Genomic DNA, 22,056 nt, shown 5'->3' with positions numbered 1-22,056 from the left:
GTGGGAAACTAGGTCAAAAGTTAAATATCCTGGCCAAGATCTTGGAGTGCTTAAAAACAATACAGTTTAAGAGAGATGTTTCTCATAAGTAAATGTTTCTCATAAGAATCCAAGAATGGCCTGGGTTACCTAGGCAATAGTCTAATTTTATTAGACTATTTTATTAGACTATTGCCTAGGTAACCCAGGCCATTCTTGGATTTGTTAGTTTATTCTGAAAACCTGCTAGAAATCGAATTTTCAAAATAAACTAAATGGTCCACATTCAAGACAGAATAAAATTCAAGTTTTGGAAGCTTTGGATCCAGACTGAATCAACCTACTAGCCAGATTCTTTTCTGAGGAAGCAAGTATCCCACTTGCTTCCTCATTACCTGTAGAAGGTTCTCATTACCTGTAGAAGATATGCTACTTCCTCGTTTCCCACAGCAGTCGCAATGCAAATGAGAACAATAAGTATAAATGTAAGTTACAGAGGCTGGAAGCCAGGAATCTACTGGGAGGCTGTTAAGATAACTGTAGATTAAGCATCTTCTACTTGATAGCTTCCAAAGTCTGTTTCGTGATCTTAGGCTAAAGAATCAAATCTTTCACATGGCCCACATATCTCTGCAAGATTTGACTCATACTTATTCCTCCAGTACCATCGTGCACTATTCTCTTCCTCACCACTAAAAACCAGGTAATCTAGACTTTCAGTTCCTTACACTTGCAAGGCAACCAATCCAGCAATATGTTTCACACATGCCATTCTCTATGCATGGAATGCTCTCTTTCTCTACCTCTTTGCCTAGTTAACTCTAACTTATTCTTCAAGGCTCAGCTTAGATTATTTATACCAGAAAATCTTCCCTCTTAATCCCCAGAATAGGCTGGTCTTCCTGTTATATAAACCTCAAATAGCATACTGTATATCTCCTTTTCTGGACTCACCAAGCTGCAATCTAAATTATTATTTAATGTCCATCCTTTCTGCCTCATTACAAAAGTTCCTTGAGAAATGGGGTTGTACCCGCTTTGCTCATTGTTTTATCACCAGTGTTTTGTATAGTACAGAATAGGTATTCAATACTATTTATTGAATATGAATCTATTATATTTAAATAATTTAAAAATGTATGTCTACATATAAACTTACATATGGTACATTATATTATATGTACTTCTGAAGATACAAAGAAGAATCTGACAGTTTCAGTAAGAAAAAGACATGCACAAATGACCAAGTGGCAAAGCAGACCTGATCGGTCTCTGATCAGATTACTGATCAGTAATATGAAGAGAACTAAATAACATACCATGGAGAAGAGGGAAAAGGAGATTGACTCTAAATGGTGACCATAGAAAGCTTTGTGGAGGAGAATCCGAAAGTGCCTCTAAGAACGGGCAAGATTTATACATACATTTTCTGGCCCACTGGAAACAGTGGTGTTCCCGGTGTTTGCCATCCCACTAACACTTTTCTGTTCTTCGCTCTTTCTTTTCACTCGGTATTCCCAAATGCCTTCCAAACTCCAGGAAATAAAAGAAACAGTGGTTTAATGGGGCATTGGAAATGCTTAACTTAAATAAATGACATTTTAACAATAAACTATTAGAACTACTGTGTGAAAACTAATTTAACTCCTTGCAGCAATAATAGCTTGGCAACTGTGTAAGAACTCAGATTAGGAACTGCAAATCAACTGTCCAGAAGAAGTCTTTTCCTAAATCCAGATATAAGGTATAAAGAATGTAAGATGTTTGGGTGAGGAAAAGGGAGTAAAGGTCACACAGGCCACCTGGTGGCAATGTGTCAGAGAAGGAGCCAGAGCTTTGGGAAAAGCGAGGCTCACTGAAACACTGCAGGAAATCTTTGTGACACACTGGTGTGTCACGAAACAATGACTGGGTATCACTAATGACAAGCATTTCACTTAATGGTTTGGAATTCTGGATATACTACATAGCCTGCCCAACTACCCAGAACAAAGCAGAATTAGACCTGGGAAATCACCCTAGTCTCCCAGTCCTGAAAGAATTATCATCATGTTGGATCCAGCAAGCTGAGTTATGAGCTACTCTTCTCTTCTGAGGTTCCTGGCTCCTAGTTAACTGGTCACATCTCCTGGGTGAGCACCTACTCTCACTGGTTTTGAAATGAATGTTAAAAAAAAAAAAAAAATCTTTAGACTGGGTGAGGTAGCTCACACCCGTGATCCCAGCACTTTGGGAGGCCAAGGCCGGTGAATTGCTTGGGCTCAAGAGTTCAAGACCAGCCTGGGCAACATGGCGAAACCCTGTCTCTACAAAAAAATACAAAAACTAGCCAGGTGTGGTGGTGCACGCCTATAGTCTCAGCTACTCAGGACGCTGAGGTAGGAGGATCGCTTGAGCCTGGAGGTTGAGGCTGCAGTGAGCTGAGATTGTGCCACTGCACTTTAGCCTGGCCCACAGTGTGAGACCCTGTCTCCAAAAAAACAAAACAAAACAAAAAAACTTTACAACAAGTTTGTTCACAGTTATGAGAACCTGAGTTCACTGAATTCAAGTTTTCAGCAACAAAATTCCATTTTCAGTTTCACAATTAAACCAACTGAAATTTGGTCCAAATAACAAACATTAAGTGACACTGAGGTATAATTTTGATTCCTGGATTTACATAACTTATGTCAATGTTAAAGTGAAAAATAGGCTTCCTTTATGAAAGACACATTTGGTAAGCCACACTGCCTACACAAAATTTTCTGATTCTGATTCGCAGAAATGTGGCTTGGCTTTGGAGACTGTTCTTTTACATATCATATCTTCACAGTGCTATCTTAAAGCCTTTTAGCTACAATTCATCATAAAGTGAATTTTAATTTCCAAGTATATTTTAATATCAATCTTTCAACACAAAGCACTATAATTTCAAAGCAGTTTGGAATATCTAGGAACATGTCTATGCAACTGAAGTGTGCTTCCTCAAGTATGGCGTTGTGCAACCCTCGTTTACTTTGGATTATGTGATAAGGACTCAGCTCCTAATCATTTTAATCTCACATTTTTTATGACCCTTTTGTTTAAAGTCAATATTTTAATTGGCATATATCAAGATCTGAATGGATCTTGGATTAGAAATTGCGTTTAAATTGAGAAAAGGGCATATACTAGTTCAAATGACTTCGATATGAGCACAGGAGCCAAATTTTCACTGTAGTAGAGGAGATTGTCATAAAATAAAACTTTTAAAAGTAACGAAATAACATTCAATAGAAAAACTGTAGCCGGTAGTTCATGAGAAGTGTTTAGCTGATACAGGATTCTAGTCCATTTAAAAACCAAATAAAAACCTCTACAACTACTGCTTTGGGCAATACATATATATTAAATTCAAAAATATTTTCAAAATCTAACTCTAGCCAATAGTTTCAATCCATCAAATCACCAACTATTTCATCAACATTACTAAACAATAGGGCATGAGTGTGAGCTCCTTTTCCCCCAACTTTGCTCACCTAAAACAAATAAACATGAAAGAAAGAGCCTTTGACGGAGATAGCAAGAAAGAAAAACAGCAACGCACAGGTTAGAAAGAAGTCTCTAACGGTGCTACCCATTAGAATTTTCTGTGATGATGAAAATGTTCTACATCTGCGCTAATACGGTGGCCTCTAGCCACATGCAGCTAATGGGCACTTGAAATATGGCTAGCATAACTAAGAAACTTAATTTTTAATTTTAAGTAATTTAAATTTAAATAGGGTTTGTGGCTACCATATTAGACAGCACAGGCTTATAATTAACTAAATCCCAAAAAATGAAACTATTGTTTAAGATCAGTCAAATATGGCAATTATCTTGTGGCCAGCAGGAGTCTAGAATTATTTTTATCTGATGGTTATCTGATGATCTTTAAAAATCTTTACTAAATCAGCCATGAAAAAGAGCTTGGACTACAAATAAATAAAAGGAGCTTTGACTTCCTGGTTAAAGACAGCCAGAAATGGTAAGAATCCCAGGGCAGAAAAGACAAGCCCAGCCCTGACTCCTATTGTTACTGTTCTGCCATGTCACCCAGCTTTTCCAGGAATTAGACATTTAAAGGGGACTGGTATTTTAGCCAGGGCAGTTCAACATGACCCCAACTTTCTATAGAATAAGCAGAACCAAGCAGAAATGAAAAGAAAGATCTTGCTAACTTTCTATGGAAAGAGTGGGGTTATTTTAAACTATCACTATGCCTTAACTAAATAACCTACTGGACATACACTCTATTGAGACCATGAGCCCCTTATGAGGGACATATAAATATTTAATTGGGTTTTTTTCTCTCTTTTTCTGGTATACCAACAATTTTTTAATCATACAGTTATTATGCCTTATGTGTGGGTCCTAAATACTTTTATTCATTTAAGTTTCACAAACACTGAGGTAGGTGGAGAAGAAATTATTCTCCTCATTTTATAGATTAAAAGAAAGGCTTGAAGTTAAGTGATTTGCCAAAGGTGACCTGAACATCAGTCCTCTGATTGCTATTCCATGTCTCTTTCTTCAGAGTATTTAATAAAGTGACAATTATATAGTATATTTTATTGTTTAATATTTGGAATACAATAGGAATGGCAGATTTTTAGACTGTCCAAGCCTTAGGCTTTTCTTTGTATTTGGGAGGACCTTTTATGTTAGAATTCCAGCCTTATTATTTCTGTCAAAAAAGGCACTTATTTTCAAGATCATCTCTGGCTATGAGGAAAGAAACCTATACTCCTCATATAAAAAGTATGGAAAAGCAAGAAGTTATATGAGCAACTGAAATAGAATGACAGAAAATCTTGAATTATTTTAGGTCCAGACTAAATTAATCTTTGCCTAAATTTCCTAGCACTCAAGAATGCATTCATTATAGTATCCTAACGACGTAGAGTGTGTAACTGTTCCATCAATAGCCAAGTTATTATTTAATGAGAATGGATAATTTGACTGGGGTACAGAGGAGCAGGAGGCGTTCTGATGAACATTACAGGATTCATCAAGTCACCTCCATGAGTCCACGAGATTATCAATAAAGCTTTCATGATTGCTACTTGACTGGAAAAAAGTTAAAGTCACCAGTTTAACTGCTACAGTGGTCCCTTTCAACTTAAGTAAAATATGTAAGTAACTGTGACAGATAATCTCCAAAGAGCCACTGTCAATTCCTTCCTTTCTGGTACTCACCTGAAAAGGTAGAATCTACCTCATCTCTGCTTGGATTTGGGCTAGCATGGTGAGTTGCTTTAACCAATAATGTGTGGTGGAGGTGATGTTGCTCCTGGCAGCTTATTTCTCTCCTCTTGGAAGCTGACCACAAGGTAAAAAGTTCAACTATCTTGAGACCACTGACCTGTGAGAAAGGCCAAGCTATCCATATAGAGACATAAATGCTAACAACAAAGCAAGAGGCACCAGTTATTGAAAGGTAAACCTTCCTAATATTCTAGCCCATCCAAGCTGCCTGCTGAATGCAGCCCACTAACTCACCCAGATGACATGTGGAACAGCCAACCGCCCCTCCAAATTCCTGAGCCACAGAATCATGAGAAATAAGAAATCATTACTTTTTTAAGCCACAAAGTTTTGGGTTGATATGTTATCTATTACTTTACTTGATTACCAAGCTTGCTGCTTCTCCTTTTTATTCTGAATTTTAAAAGTAACTTGAAAAGTAGTAATTTCTCTTTCTTTCATTCTTAATACAAGAACTAACTTTTCAGTTGTCCGTTTTCACTCAAGTTTAAATACGGCTGAACACAAATATTTCCGAGGGTGCTGCTGTCATGGAAAAGGCCCACCCAGACAGAAAGCTCATCCCTGAGGTTTTCTGCTACATTTGTCTCATTCTTATTGCCACCACCTACTAAAAATAAAATTTTAAAGGAGCTAGCAGAGTAATGGGTTCCTGGAAAAGCATAGCCTCCATTTTCACACTATTTGAAGACAATGTGTTTAGCAAAAGAATCTGCAGCTAAGGTCTTTATACAGAAATTTGAAGGGCAAAGAAGAAAAATAACCAGATAAACCTGGGGAGCATAGCTAGAGAAGTCTACAATGCTCAAAGGGAATACTCTCCAAGGTAAAACCTACTGTATGGTGCCCCATTCATTTAGCCTGGACCCTGGAAGAGTGATGTTAAAGGAAAGAAAGAAAAGTTACATAGAAATAGAATAGCAAATTGACAACTACTATCCCAAAGGCCACCATTCCAGAACTTCATGGTTGCCCTTAGGGACACCTAACTTACCTCCACTACTGCCACCTGCTTCATTTTTGGTCTAGTTTGTTGCTGCCACCTGAGCCCTTCTAAAGGAACTCTTGGGAAGGGAGAAGTGCAAAGCCTAGATTGTTCTCATTTTTCTTGAAGTCCCTCCCAGTTTCGCACAATTAGCAAGAATAGTATATAATCCATAGGAAAGTAATATACAATCCATAAAGCTGTCTACCTAATGCCTCACTCAATTTCAAAAATTGCCAGTTCTGTCAGAAATGTCAACACTCCAATCAAGCATTCACTACACAGAATCTTCATCTTTCTATCAGTAACAGTGAAGGAGTAACAGATGTTGAAATATGACCAACTTTGTGGCTGACAAATGAATCTTGAAATGTCCGTAACAATATGAACAAAGGCAGTATGTGAATACGACACTTCTTCTGGATCCACTTCCCAAGAGTTTGATGGACACTGTCTCAGAACATTTTTGCATCTTAAGAATGTATAACATAGAAAATGTTCAAATTCTGAGGGCTACAGATACAAAGGAATGGTCCATATTGCCTGTGCTACACATAGCTGTCATTCAGGAAAAATCACAGGCACTGATTTTCAAGGGACCTGAGTTATATGTCACAGTTTTTCTAAAATCAAGTTCCAATTATCGCCATATTAGATACTACCTCATTTAAGGGATTAATGATATACAAGTGAAATTCTCTAAAACCGTTTCTAAAAGCCTGACTCTTAAAAGGCAGGAGAATCACCTTGTTCCTACCACTTTTACTCCTGTGATCAGGGAGATTAGCTGAGATTTTTGACAGGACTTGGACAAAAACTAAGAAATGCCTTAGGTCCTCCTGTTCCTACCATTGTGGGAAGGGAAGACATCACTTTGATGTTGATACCCTCTCTGACTTCTCAAGTCCTTTTTCTTTTCAGTAGCATTGAAAGCATTCAGAAGTCAAGAATATTCTTTGAGATCATTATGAGACTCCATAGGGGAATCAAGTTATATAAAAAGTCTATTGTTTATGCAGACGAAAGGCAATCTTTGGAGGCTCAATACTTTCTTGTAACTGTGAACATAAAGGATTTATCTTTCTCCATTAGGAAGCCTGACCACATGAACTTCACCTCCTATCTGAGGCAGGACCCAACATCCCTGGCCTCAAGAAACAGTGTACAAGAACAATTCCGACACCTAAAATGAATCCAGCATCCCTGACTTGAGGATGCTTTCACCTCAGTTACACCTTCAGCATACACTCACCAGCTGATCTTTCATCCATCATTTGACTCCCAAGCTGGAGAACACCTGAAATACCCCAGGAAGGATCTCCATGTACCACCTTCTCCACTGGATGAGGCATGAGAGTCGCCATATTTACTGCTAGCAAAGCCCGTCCCCATCTCTCCCCAACCCTTACCAAAATCTAGTGACTCTAAAATGGCCTCTCCAGTGATGTCCCTAGATCTGCTGGTACAGATATGGAAATGTACAGTACTTTCCCTTTCCATTTCCTTAGTAGGTTGTTGACTCGAGATCACTCTCTGTAACATTCTTTCTAGGGATTCTTATAGCACAGATGTATTTGTGCACATTGTAGGCAGCTATCACCTTCTCCCAAGAAATCTCACCTACAACATCTCACATCCTCTAGGTTTCCATCTTGGATTATTCATCAGTGTGCAATCATTTTAGTGGGGGAAGGTAGATTCTTTTTGCTTTTTAAAAAAATGATATATAATTAACATAGAATAAAATACATAGATCTTAAGTGTTCAGTTCATGAGTTTTGACAACCATATACAGTTGTGTAACCACCACTGAAAACAAGACAGAGACATTTCCTTCCATGAGTGTTCCCTCATGTCCCTTTCCTGTCAATGCCCTCTCCAACCACTGTCTGACGTCTGTCATCATCGAGGAGTTTTGCCTGTATCTAGATTTCATGTAGATGAAATCATAGGATAGACTTTTTTTGCAACTGGCTTCTTTCACTTGGCGTGTTTTTGAGAGTCATCAATATTGTTGCTCCAATCAGTTGCTTGTTATTTTTTTATTGCTAAGTAGTATGACATTTTAAGATAATTTGTTTACCCGTTCTCCTGTTAATGGACATTTGGATTGCTTCCAGTTTGGGGCTTTAAAAATAAGGCTGCTAAAGGCCGGGCACGGTGGCTCACGCCTGTAATCCCAGCACTTTGGAAGGCCAAGGCGGGCGGATCACGAGGTTAGGAGATTGAGACCATCCTGGCTAACACGGTGAAACTCTGTCTCTACTAAAAATACAAAAAATTAGCTGGGTGTGGTGGCGGGCGCCTGTAGTCCCAGCTACTCGGGAGGCTGAGGCAGAAGAATGGCATGAACCCGGGAGGCAGAGCTTGCAGTGAGCCAAGCCAAGATCACACCATTGCACTCCAGCCTGGGCGAGAAAGAGAGACTCTGTCTCAAAAAAATAAATAAATAAATAAATAAATAAATCAGGCTGCAAAACATCTTTCTGTAAGTCTTTTTTTGTGAACCTATGTTTTTATTTCTTTTTGGTAAATACCTAAGGGTGGTATTTCTGGATCATACAAGGTAAATGTATTAAATGTATGTTTAACTTTTAAGAGGGCAGGCACAGTGAGTCACACCTGTAATCTCAGCACTTTGGGAGGCCAAGGCAGGAGCACTGCTTGAGCCCAGGAATTCATGACCAACCTGGGGAACATAGCAAGACTGCATCTCTACAAAAAATTTAAAAAATTATCTGGATATAGGGGCATGTGCCTGTAGTTGCAGCTACTAGGGAGGCTAAGGCAAGAGGATCTCTTGAGCCTAAGAGTTTGAGGCTGCAGTGAGCTATGCTCACACCACTGCACTACAGCCTAGGCAACAGAGTGAGACAAAAATTTTATAAGAAACTGTTGAACAGTTCTCTAATATAGTTAGACCATTTTACATTCCCACTATGATTAAGAATACCAAATGCTATACATCCTCCCTAACATTAGGTTTTGGCTGTCTTTCTTATGTTACCTATTCTAGTGAATGTGAAATGGTCTCGAATTATGGCTATAATTTGCATTTTACCCAATATCTAATGACGTGAACCACCTTTTTCAAGGTTACTAGCCATTCATATATCTTCTTTAGTGCAGTGCCTTTTCAAGTCTTTAATTGGATTGTTTGTCTTTTTATGGTAGATTTGTAGAAATCCTTTATGCATTCCAGATCCAAATACTTTGTCAGATATATAAGCTATGAACATTTTCCAAGTTGGAACCTGTCTATTCAGTTTCTTAAAGATAGCATATTTTGGTAAGCAGAAAAGTTTAATTTTGATAATGTCCAATTTCTCAATTTTTTTTGTTTATGATTTGTGCTTTTTGTGTCATGTGCAAAAAAGTTTTGCCTACTCTGAGGTCACAATGACACATTTCCATGTCTTCTTCTAGAAGATTTACAGTTCTGAGTTTATATTTGGGTTTATAACTCAATTCAAATTAAATTTTTAGTATATAAATAGGCATAACATTTCATTTTTTTCCTAGAGAGACTGCTTCTTAGTACTACATTTGCCTGTAGTTTGGGAAATAGTAGTATCCAGTGTATTTGAAATATAATTTAAACACCTTAGTTTACATGTAAGTTGTACAAGCCCACGCCATGCTGATTTTATTTTCTGCTGCATTCAATATTCTAGTAGAACTAGCCATCCCAATACTGAGAAGTATTACAAGGATAGATCATTTAAACTGCACATCCTACAGCAGCTAGAGACTTTGCGTTATATAAATATTTCACTTTGATTTTTTTAAAGCAGGAGCTCAGATATAAAAAGACTCTTAGGTTCTAATTTTAGTGAAAGTCTTAAAATTTGACTCATAAGTACAACTATTTAGAATGAAATGTTTCTAAGTGTAAAATATCCATGACTTGTTCCTGTACTCGAAATGGAATAGAGAGGCAACAGGAGGCCCAACTCAGGCAGCAGAAGGCAGGAAGGAACAACTGCCTGTTAGAAAGGGCACTAAGGGAACTCATGGGCAGTTTCTTTCTTTTTTTCCTCTTTCTTGTTTCTTTTTAAACCCTGCCTGCCAAATAAAAATGACCTTGAGACCGGGCGTGGTGGCTCACGCCTGTAATCTCAGCACTTTGGGAGGCAGAGGCGGGTGGATCACTTGAGGTCAGGAGTTCAAGACTAGCCTGGCCAACATAGTTAAATCCCACCTTAACTAAAAATAAAAAAACTAGCCAGGCGTGGTGGTAGGCTCCTCTAATCCCAACTACTTGGGAGGCTGAGGCAGAAGAATTGCTTGAACCCAGGAGGCGGAGGTTGCAGTGAGCCGAGATTGCGTCATTGCACTCCAGCCTGGGTGACACAGTGAGATCTTGTCTTAAAAAAAAACAAAACAAAACCTTGACTTATGCAGAAAGGGAACACAGCTCCATAGCTCCTCCTCTGGACTCAGAAGGAGCCCAGAAGAACTGAAGACAGCCTCATAGTATAATGACAATCATGAAAGATTTGAGAATCAGTTAAGCATGTGACATAGTTTGAATATTTGTCCCCACCCAAATCTCATGCTGAAATGTGATCTCCAATATTGGAGGTGCAGCCTGATGGGAGGTGTTTGGATCGTGGGGGTGGATCCCTCATGAATAGTCTGGGCCATCTCCTGGTGATGTGTGAGCTCTTGCTCTGAGTTCACACTGAGATCTGGTCATTTAACAGTGTATGGCACCTCCCCCAACCCCCACTCTCTCTCTCTGGTTCCTGCTTTCGCCATGTGAAGTGCCTGCTCCCACTTTGCCTTCTGCCACGAGTCAAAGCCTCCCCAGAAGCTAAGCAGATGCCAGTGCCATGCTTCCTGTACAGCCTGCAGAACTGTGAGTCAATCAAACCTCCTTTCTGCATAAATTACCCAGCCTCAGATATTTCTTTAGAGCAATGCAAGAATGGCCTAGTGTGCTTTCTGTCACATTTTAATTCAAATTCCATTAACACAAGAAATAGAATATTGGCCCATGAATTAGGCCACTCTACTTTACTTGTAGAGTTTCTGTACTTGTAGTACTTGTACTTCTGTGCTTGCAGAAACTCTACTTGTAGTTTCTAGTAAGATGTCAACTGCTCTCTACTTAGCTTTCCCAGACACTAACTAAACGGGGATGTCTTTGACCCCAAACTCTCTTTAGGAAGAGTCCAAAGATTACTGAATTTCTTGTTATGAATGAAGTACTTTGATTTCCACAGTAATAAGGTCTACAACAACATTCTGTTTTTTATTGTACAGGTAGAAAACCAGTGTGTGTGTGTGAGTATAAGAGCTAAGTGGGAAAATGGAACAACTTCTTTACAAATATTATAAACTACATTTTATAAAACAGAACACACTCTATTCCCTTATATTTAAGCATCTATCAAGATTCATGGAGAAATTTTTCAAGGCATACTCTGAATCCTGATGCCAAAAATCATTTGATATGTAAACATAAAGTACGTGGAGACCACATATATAAAATCATAAAGTCTCAGCTAAAAGTACAAATATCTAGTAACATATTTATTAATAATAACTAACGTTTATTGAGCACTTTATAAATGCCATGTACTGTTCTGTGTACTTTGCATGTCTTACTTAATTCATTTATTCAACATGATAAAGCTGTGAAATTACTATCGCTATTCTCAGGTTACAGAAAACCGAGAAACAAAAAGGGTAACTTGCCCCACATTGCATTCAAACTCAAGCAGTCTGACTCCAGAACCCACTGCCTTTGTGCTGTGGACTGAACTGTGCCTCCCAAAAATGGCTATGTTGAAGCCCTTACTCCTACTATGACTGTATTTGGAGAGAGGGGCTGTAGCAGGTAATTCAAGTTAAATGAGGTCAAAGGCTGGGGTCCCAATGCTACAGGTCTGGTGGCCTTACAATAAGAGGAAGAGAGAGGAAGAGATCCCCCAACCCCAGCACCAAACACACATGCACCAAGGAAAGACACGTGCGCACACAGCAGGGAGACGCCCTCTGCAATCAGGAAGAGCCCTCTCTAGAACCTGACCATGCTGGCACCCCAATCTTGGACTTCCATCCTCCAGAACTGTGAAAAAATAAATTTCTGCTGTTTAAACCACCCAGTCTATGGTATCTTGTTATGGCAGCCCGAGCAGACTAATCAATCCACTCTGGAAATTTCCCTTCCCAGAGACTTCCAAATAAGGGGAGAATCAGAAAGAATGTAAGATCTAATTTTTATTCCACCTATAATTTCTTCTCATACTAGTAAACCTGCCCCCTTTTACCTTTTCACAGGGTACTAAAAGCAACAGAGAAACTGAAACCTTATTGGATTTTATCATTATAAATATTCATAGATATTTTTAAATATTTAGATTAAATATTAAATATTAAATAATACACGCAGGTTAAGACATGTTTACCACATTGATCTTCACAAAAGAAACATATAAAAGCTTCTGATCAATATAAATGTAAAAGTTTCTGGTCAGATTTTTAGCATAACTAGATTTTCAGGCAATGACCCTGGGACTAAAATGGAATAAGAATGAAGACCTCAAATGATTGCTGTTACAGTGTTCCTGATTCATTAAAAATAATCACAAAGCATTACTAGCAATGCCAAATCTCTAGCATTCTGATCAGTGAAAGGAATTATCGGTGTCTAAAAGGTCTTTGTCAACTCTAACATCTATAAACATTTAAGTGGTATTGAGCAGATTCCATAATCTGATCTGCTTTTAACTGTGGAAATCAATGCAGTTATTAAGAAGCTATTTGAATAATTCATGTTGTAAGTGAAGGCCTTCAGGGTAGCCATAATGTGCTTGCATCTTAATGGTATTTTAAATAAAGTTGTGTCTTGCTACAATGCATATTTAGTAAGCAAGACCAATACCCATCCATCAGTTCAGAGGCAGTGATGGGAGAAATTCTGACAGTTTCAGAGGAACAACTAAGCTATCTGTTTTTTACAAATAAGGGAGTTAAGGGAAAGTTTCTCCTCCCAAAATCTCAGAGGAAGATAGTATCTGCCTTTTCATTCACCCCACAGCCTTGCTGCTGAGGTCTGACATTCTCTTGGAGATATCGTTCAGTGATATCATTGCAAGGTCCATCTGGCTATGTTAACTGGATTAAACGCATATCCATCAGCTCCAAAAAAAAAAAAAAAAAAAAGTATTAAGTGTCAAGTGGTTAACTCTAGGTAAAGACATTTGGGCAAGAATAGCTTGCTTTCTTTGAAAGTTTTTCAGCCTTATATCATTATCATAACATTTCCTTCACATTGAAATCAGAGTTTAAATAACATCCACCTACAAAAAGTTTTACATTTCAGACAAGCATCAAAGAATATGAGACTATAAGCAAAGGCTCCAAAAGTTACCTAGTCCCAGCCTCATCCAATACTTGAACCCTGTCTATGACAGATCCTCCATGTTAAGAACCAGTCTATTTGAACTCTTCCTGTTCATAAACTCTTTGCCATCTTCTCCGGGATTGGCCGATTGCTCTTCAGGCAATTATGACAAAGTTCCTCCTTATGCTGAGCCCACATCTGTCTCCCAACGCTTCTACCTGTTTGTTCTAACTCATCCTTAGAGGTCACTTAGCCAAGTAGGACACCTCTTCTACTTGCGATCCTTTCTGACACTTGAAGGTAGAGATTATGGTCTCTCTGTTTCCTCTCAGGCCAAGCGTTCTCAGCATCTTCGCTTTTCTCATGCTCTGTCCACATTCATGGACACATCAACATCAATGGAAGGGTCTAAGTTACATACTTGGAAATCGTGTATGTGAGAGAACCCACTGGACATGTCCACTATCAAAACTTATCTCTATTATAAGAAATTGTTTCTGTTTTAAACTAATTACCCGATACAGGCTAGCTCCTTTTCTTTGTTGTTTGTCCACCCCATTTTACTCCCCATTCCTCGGATTGCTGTCCCCTCCGGTTGACAGGGCTTTCCTCTCCCATCCCACAAAACGTTCCACGTGCTTGCCTTGACTTTCCTCTCCATTCTCGTCATGAATACTGCCCTCTACTGCTGCTGCGCCCTGGCCACACCAGACTACTGATTGGCACCTGAAAGTTCCAAGCTTTCTTCCCACCTCATGCTATTCTCCACCAGGAATACCTTGCACACCTTCTTCATGTAACTAATATTTACTCCAGGCAGGCAGCCTGAGAATGCAAAGTAGAGTGTGTTAATCAGTACAGATGAAGTACTTAGAAATAACTTTCAAATCTTAAGGACATAGTGAAAGTTTACTTCTCATTTATATTCCAGTTCAATACTCCAAGGACAGGGACAGTATTTCTAGGTGGGCAAGTGAGCTGCACACGGTCATCCTTTAAGGTCCAATAATGTGGCCACCTTCTACACCTGACCTCCAAGGTCACCTCAGAAAGTGAAGAAAGATCATGAAGGCTTGTACAGGAGATTTTATGCCCAAGCCACGATGTGGTATATGTTCCTTCTGCCCACATTCCACTTACCACAACTCAATCACAGGCCTCCAAACTTACCGCAAAGAAGCTAAGAAATGGAGCTGCAGGAAGAAAGTGAAACAGGGTTGCTACATCCATAACTCTATTTTGTTCTTCATGAAAGTCTATGCTTACTGATATTATTAGAACTGGTATTTTAAAAATGATACAAGAATATACAGTATTAGAAAAGGATACTTATAAAAGGATGAAAGCACTGCTCCACTGGGTGGTGAAATTCTGCATATTTGTTTCTTTCCCCAGCTGAACTGTAAGTTCCTGGAGGCCAGCAATGTGGCCTTTATTTTCATACTGCTAGAATGTAGTACAGGAAATTCCTGCCACAAATGCCCATTCATACTTGAGACAGCATGAATGACTCTTTGTCTATTCTTTCTGCAATTCCTAACTAGATCGCTAAAATGGTACTTGAAAATCCAAAGATCAAGAGACACTGGGGCATGCTCTTCTGAGAGCTGGGGGTCAAGAGATGCTGCAGTAGCTCTTACAGAGAACTGGATGATGCCCTTGATAACCATGCGGAAGATACACCCATCTCCCTTCCCCAAGACTCTGATCTGACTCTTACTCATCACTGAATCCTTAGCACTCAGCACTCTTAGAGGGTTGAATAAATGTAAAACACTGAAAAATATTTTTATAAATAAGCTAATCAGACCATAGGCTATGTTAACTTTCATTTTCATGCCCAAAGTAACAAAACATGATAACAGGAGCAGCCATAAAATGCTGTCAAACAGTTAGTTTTTACTGACTTATAACAATTATCTTTATAACCTTTTATAATATTGTCTATTCTTATATTCTTTCCATAATATCAGCTCTAATACATTTTAGTCTAATAATTATTTTAGAAAGTTGTATTCATTTTTAAATAAAGTGAAATGGTAGAAATCACTTGACTACTTGAAGATCATTAACCCAGTTTGTAATAGTGGTGGTTTGTTTTGCAGATGTACATAGAATGCCTTCTTCCTTTGGATTAAATCATTACAAGCTGCGATATCATCATTAGGAAACTGCAAAAGCAGGAAACGCTGTCTTCCTTTTCCAGTCTATAATTAAACAGGAAGACAAAGATAAAGACTGAAGTAGCTCCCAAGCCAATATTTTGAAACTTGCATTGACCTGACTTACATACTTTACTTAATACTGTGACTGATTTTTGATAAGAAAACAACAACAACAACAACAACAAAAACTCAAGTATCTAGAACTAGAAAAAGGACAGGCGCAGTGGCTCATGCCTGCAATCCCAGCACTTTGGGAGGCCAAGGCAGGAGGATCACTTGAGGTCAGGGCAACATAGTGAGACTCCATCTCTACAAAAAAAATATAAAAATCAGTCAGATATGGTGCTGCATGCCTGCAGTCCCAGCTAGTTGGGAGGCTGAAGTGGGATCCCTTGAGCCCTGGAGTTTGAGGCTGCAGTGAGCTGTGATGAGCACTACTGAATTCCAGTCTGGGTGACAGAGAAAGACCCTGCCTCAGAAAAACTAACTAACTAAATAAATAAATAAATACTAGAGAAAATTTCATAACATGTTTATTTTCTTGGTGTTTTTGTATTCATTGTCAAAGAACGAGTCAGGATCTCAAAATTTATCTGCTGTGTTAAACCAATTTAAATGTTTGCTCTTTGAGTGTTGGTTGTTTTGTTCAAAATATCCATGATTAACCCTGGTAAGTGTTCACCTTCCAGTGCCTTCACAGTTTTTATCTCCTTTGATAAATGAAATAAAGAAGCAACAGATCCAAAACCAATCCAAAAAAAGCATTTCCTTTAGAATATACAAGTATAATCTGTATTTGGATTAAAATGTAAATATCAATAATTTATCATTTTGGTAGTAAAATAACCCTAGTATGCTCTTTATTAGTAATTTTCAGATCTACTTAAACCCAATGCATCAGACAAAATACAGAAATAAAACGTTTAATGCGGCACTACTTTATCTTTTTTTTTTTTTTTTGAGACAAGAGTCTTGCTCTGTCAGTCAGGCTGGAGTGCAGTGGTGCAATCTTGGCTCACTGCAACCTCCATCTCCCGGGCCCAAGCAATTCTCCTGCCTCAGCCTCCCGAGTAGCTGGGATTACAGGCGTGTGCCACCACTCCCAGCTAAATTTTGTATTTTTAGTAGAGATGACAAGGTTTCACCATGTTGGCCAGGCTGGTCTTGAACTCCTGACCTCAGGTAATCCACCCTCCTCGGCCTCCTAAAGTGTCGGGATTACAGGCATGAGGCACCGCGCCTGGCCAATGCAGCATTATCTTAAAAAATCATCCTTTTATTATTTCCATCTAAGTTTTTTTTCAAATTATAAAATCTTATATTTAAGTTTTATTTATCTAGTGAAAACCAAATAAAACCTGAATAAAAGCAAACCTGAACCCCTTAAAGGAGGCTGTACAAAGAATTTAAGTATCAATCATGGCAGGACTAGAGTCCTTGTCATCTGGACCTCCATGGGGATGTGATCTAGTTTGAGGCCTAGAAAATGAGATCAGTTATGAGAAGGCTCCATGGAATTAATGGAACTTACAGGAGATGGAAAAGAAAGAAAGGTATAGATTGATCTGGAGGCCTCTGAGCTCCCAGGAGATCCCAAAGTCCTCATCTATAGGTCCCAGGGCTGTCACGGTGAGCTAATACGTAGTTGTTCCTTATCCATGGGAGATGGGTTCCAGGACCCCCAGAACACACCAAAATCCCCAGATGCTTAAGTTCCTTATATAAAATGACATAGTATTTGCATATAACCTAGGGACATCCCCCCGTATATTTAAATCATCTCTTAATTACTTATATTAATAACACATAATACAACATAAATGCTATGTAAATAGTGGTTATACTATATTTTCGTTGTATTGTTATTCGTTGTTTATTTTTAAAAATATTTTCAATCTGTGGTTGTTCAATCCATGGATGCAGAACCTGCAGATAGGGAAGGCCAACTGTATTCCCTTCCAAGGTGTGCACTTTTACAGGTCAGTGCAACAGGCTTAGACTGACCTTATTACAAGAATGGTGATCAAAAGTGTTAAGTGCTTGGTTAACTGAGCACCCTACTACGTACTAGGTAATCACAAAGCTAAGCACTGGAGGGTATAGCAGAGAACAAGACAGACATACTACCTGCTCTCACAGGGCTTACAGTCCAGCAGAGAAAACTGGCATTCATCAAACAAGTACGAACATGACAAAAGTCTCCCAGGAGAAATTAGGAGCTTATGAGATCACATTACAGGGGCTCCAAACTTGGTGAGGGAAGTGATAAGCTGTGATAGTTACATTTGCTCAAGTCACTTAACCTTGTAATACCTTAGTGTCTTCATCTGTAGGATGCGGTAATAGTAGTGCTTACCTTACAGGACTCACGTAAGGATTAACAAAGCACTAACCACAGGGACAAGCACTGGATAGGTGACTGTTGTGTGTTTCTGCAACTACTGCTATGATGATGATGATGATGATGCTTATTATTAGTATTACTATTGGCTTGAATAGGGAATAAAAGTTTGCCAGGCAAAAGGGGGAGAACGGAATAGCAGGGGGAACTAGTCCAGAGAGAAGAAAAACAACACGTGCAAAACCCTGGAGATCCAAAAGGTTGTGGTGCCTCCAGATGGATAGAATTAAGGCCTACAAAAAAGAAATAAACTAGAGGTCTCTAAAAGGGAGGATCCTTCTGGATCCTTTCCAAAAGTTTCCCTTCTCACCCTTGCCATCGTAAAAGCATTTCCCCTTGACTCTGCTTTTCTTTCCACATACCATATTATGATCTTTCTTTTCTTTTTAATAATTTTCTGCATTTTCCAAATCATCCCTGTAAGCATGCATTACTTTCATAATTTAAAAAAAAAGAATTTTAAAAGTGATCCCTTCTTTCTTTCTCTCCCCATAACAACCTCACTTCTGCCAAATTTGACTTGTATTCATTGCCCTCTTATGTCACTTCCCACTCGCTCAACAATGCATTGCCACCACTCCAGTATCATGTTTCTCAAACACAGATCTGCTCTCTCTTTCCCATGCTTCGAACATTTCACAGCCTACAGAATAACACCCAAGCTCTTCAGGAAAATCACCCAAATGACCCAGAACCTCCATCCAATCTATCTTTCTCGTGTCATCTCCTACCACTCTTCTCCTTACCCACCCTTCTTCACAAGCACCCTCAGCCACGCGGAACTTCTCACCAATTTCCTGAATCCAGCATACACTTTGGTGCCCCTCTACCTTAGCTCATGATAGTTTTATGCCAAGAGTGGCTTTCCAGCCTTCTCCAGCTAACAAAATTCACTCCTCCTTCCCAACCCACTAAGCTTCAATGTCATCTCCTCTATGAATGTTTTCTCTATTCTCTCCACCTTGCTCCCAAACACAAGCCCCTGCAATGACCTCTATGTTTATCTCCTGCTTATACTGAGTTCTATCAAAGTAGAAACCATATCTACTTTACCTTTATTGCTACATCCAGATCATAACTCAATACATGTCTGTGTTGTTACTGCTCAAATTAAGACAATAATATAATAGTTTCTTTGAGGAAACCTCATGAGATGTAGACTGTTTAAACTAGACATAGAAAAGATGCAAGGACCACACAACATTTCAATTATTTACTCTTTTCATGCAATGTTACTTGAGCATTTACCAAGGTAGCACACAGTTACTGACTGCTTACTGTTTGTGCTAGGTACACAGTTGCAGATAAGATGCTAAAGATACTAGAGAAACACACAAATAAATGCATAGTTATAAAATGCAGTAGGTGCCATATAAAGAAAGAACAGGAGACCATGAAGGATGGCAACTTTGAGGTCCTGAGATACCAGGAAGGGCCTCTCTAATGAAGCAACTGGAACAATGCAAAGTGAAAGTGAAGGAGGAATTAACTACGTAAAGAATGTGAGAAAGAGCATCCCAAAAGAAGGAGAATATACTGGGAGGTCCTGAGACAGGAACAATCTGGGCGTATGTAAGGAAGTGAAGGCCAGCATGCCTGGAACCTGGTGAAGAAGAGGAGTGGCGAGTCAACCTAGAACTCCTCTAAGGAGCTAGCCCTGTAAAGAGTCATTAAGGGTCTCAGGTAGTGGGGGTGGGGCTGGGATGGTGACAGGATCAGATTAACATTTTTAAAATATCGCCATGAAATGAGCAATTGAAATTGCTTTTAGGTAGAATTATTAGTGAGATGGAAAAGTTCTCCATTTATTTGATTTCTCAGTATATTCAGAATAATAATTATTTGAACATCCATCAGTAAATATTATATGTATCAGTCAAATATATGTCTCTGATCATTCTTAAAAGTTAAACTCAAACCACCTCTGTAGTTGTTTCTCTGAATAATATACTTCAAGTATACAAGGTTATGGTGCAGATCCTGGTTCCTAGAATGCCACACTGTACACGCCATTACATGTTTAATCAGAGTTATTATTCCAAAAAGTTTACAGCCTCTTGTCAAGAAAAAGACCAGTATCTGATATCAATTGAAACTCAAATTTTTCATTTTTACTTCAGTTGAAAACCTGGCCTTTTCTACCTAAGCTGATGTTTTATAAATGGCAATATAAGACATGGTACAGGCTGTTATTTTTGTTTGTTTAGAAATGTCACAATCCTCTCTGTTGCGAACAAATTTGCTCAAGTTACAATTATGTCACAAAAAGTAGATAACATGTAGTATTATTTTTTAGAATGTTCTTGTGACATTTTGTTAAACCAAGAGAAATATTACAACTAAGAAGGGTGAGAGGAAAGAAGAAGAGAAATATAATTGCAGACTGAACAAAAATGAACAGGAACACACTTTCACGCTTCAGTTTATTAACTGTGGCTGGCAAGCAGTCATGCTGCATGGATACTATTTACTGCTTGGGAGGAAAATTGTGAACCTGCCTGGAGAGGACACCAAAGGAACATCCAAGCCAAGGAAAGAAAGAGAATGGAGAGAAAATTATAACCATCACATATATATATATATAATGTAATATAAACTCCATTCCCAAGCTTTTTATGGGCAGTGATTTATCCATTATAAAAGCAATACTTGGGAAATCAGTGAAAGAAAAAGAGATACAGATCAAACAGGGGAGTAGAGATCAAGGACCTACAGGCAATGTGAAAAGAGTGGACCTAATAATTTCAGGAAAAAACAAACTTAAAAAGGTAAAATAGTAGTTGTAACATTGACAATAGCATCACCAATAATAAATCCTAATGTATTTCGCACACACTACATGAGAAGTACTGTGCTAAGTGCTTTCTATGGTTTGTCTGATTTAAATCTCTTCCCAGCTCTAGGGTGAGTTGTCTTTTTCCTTCCATTGGAAAGATGAGGAAATTGCGGTTAAATCCAATGTCAGGAAGCCAGAAGGTGTACGTGAGGTCATCTGGCACTTTTGCAAAGGAATTCCAGGTAATTTTTTTTAATTATTTTTAATCTAGATAATTAAGGCTTAAATAAAATACAGTATAGATAGTTACCTTACTCCTTTTAATGGAAAGTTTTCTAAGCCATATTGTAAATTTTCCTTCTCTTCTAAACACAATAGCTTGAGCATAATTTAAAGTTCCCTCAATAATTCACAGTAGAATGAGCATAAAATAAACATTAGCTATCATGCTCTACTGTAAAACAGCCTCCGAGCTGCTAAGATATGTAAGGACAATTTGTTTCTTCACCACATGGAAGCGGAATGCTCTTCTGAGCTGTTCCTGTTTCTTGTGTTTTGACTGTCTGTTCCCTCACTGCCAAGTGATCCCCTCTCCAGCAGCAATGTGCCCTCCCCTTCTTCCAATTTGGCTTCTTCTCCAACCTCCCCTTGAGCCACCCACTGCAGGCTGAATTCCAATCAGTTCAATTCAATACATTTTTCACAAAGTCTACTTTGACCTGTACTTGTTCTCTGTAAGGCTATTTTATCAACAGTGATAGTAGAGATAGTGTGCCAAACCAACCAAACAACAACAAAAAAACCTGGCACTTCTTTTCTAATAAACTTCAGCTAGCCAGATATGTGGGACTTTGTGTATCTTACTAGAGGCTGAAAAGATGGACAGGCCTGTGAATTAGCAGTAGTATCATTTTATTTTATTTATTATTATTATTTATTTATTTTTATTTTTATTTTTGAGACGGAGTCTTGCTCTGTAGCCCAGGCTGGCGTGTAGTGGCGCGATCTGGGTTCACTGCAAGCTCTGCCTCCCGGGTTCACGCCATTCTCCTGCCTCAGCCTCCTGAGTAGCTGGGACTACAGGTGCCCGCCACCACGCCCGGCTAATTTTTTGTATTTTTAGTA

The 22,056-nt window shown here is 38.7% G+C and overlaps 1 protein-coding gene across 5 annotated transcripts in view; it reads right to left on the bottom strand.

Annotated features, from left to right (window-relative positions):
• Positions 1-22,056, bottom strand: part of RBMS1 (RNA binding motif, single stranded interacting protein 1) — a 216,756-nt gene that overhangs the window by 158,015 nt on the left and 36,685 nt on the right. The window contains exon 2 of one of the 5 annotated variants that reach the window (XM_011947112.1): positions 1,400-1,512. The exons of the other annotated variants lie outside the window; for them this stretch is intronic. Within the exon in view, the coding sequence (XP_011802502.1) occupies positions 1,400-1,405 (6 nt within the window). The 5' untranslated portion in view covers positions 1,406-1,512. The remainder of the gene's footprint in view (positions 1-1,399; positions 1,513-22,056) is intronic. 5 annotated transcript variants of the gene reach the window in all.

This window comes from Colobus angolensis, unplaced genomic scaffold (assembly GCF_000951035.1).
Source record: "Colobus angolensis palliatus isolate OR3802 unplaced genomic scaffold, Cang.pa_1.0 Scaffold259, whole genome shotgun sequence".
NCBI classification, from domain to species: Eukaryota; Metazoa; Chordata; class Mammalia; order Primates; family Cercopithecidae; genus Colobus; species Colobus angolensis.
Note: the sequence above shows the minus strand (reverse complement) of the source record. Positions and strands in the feature narration are given on the sequence as shown.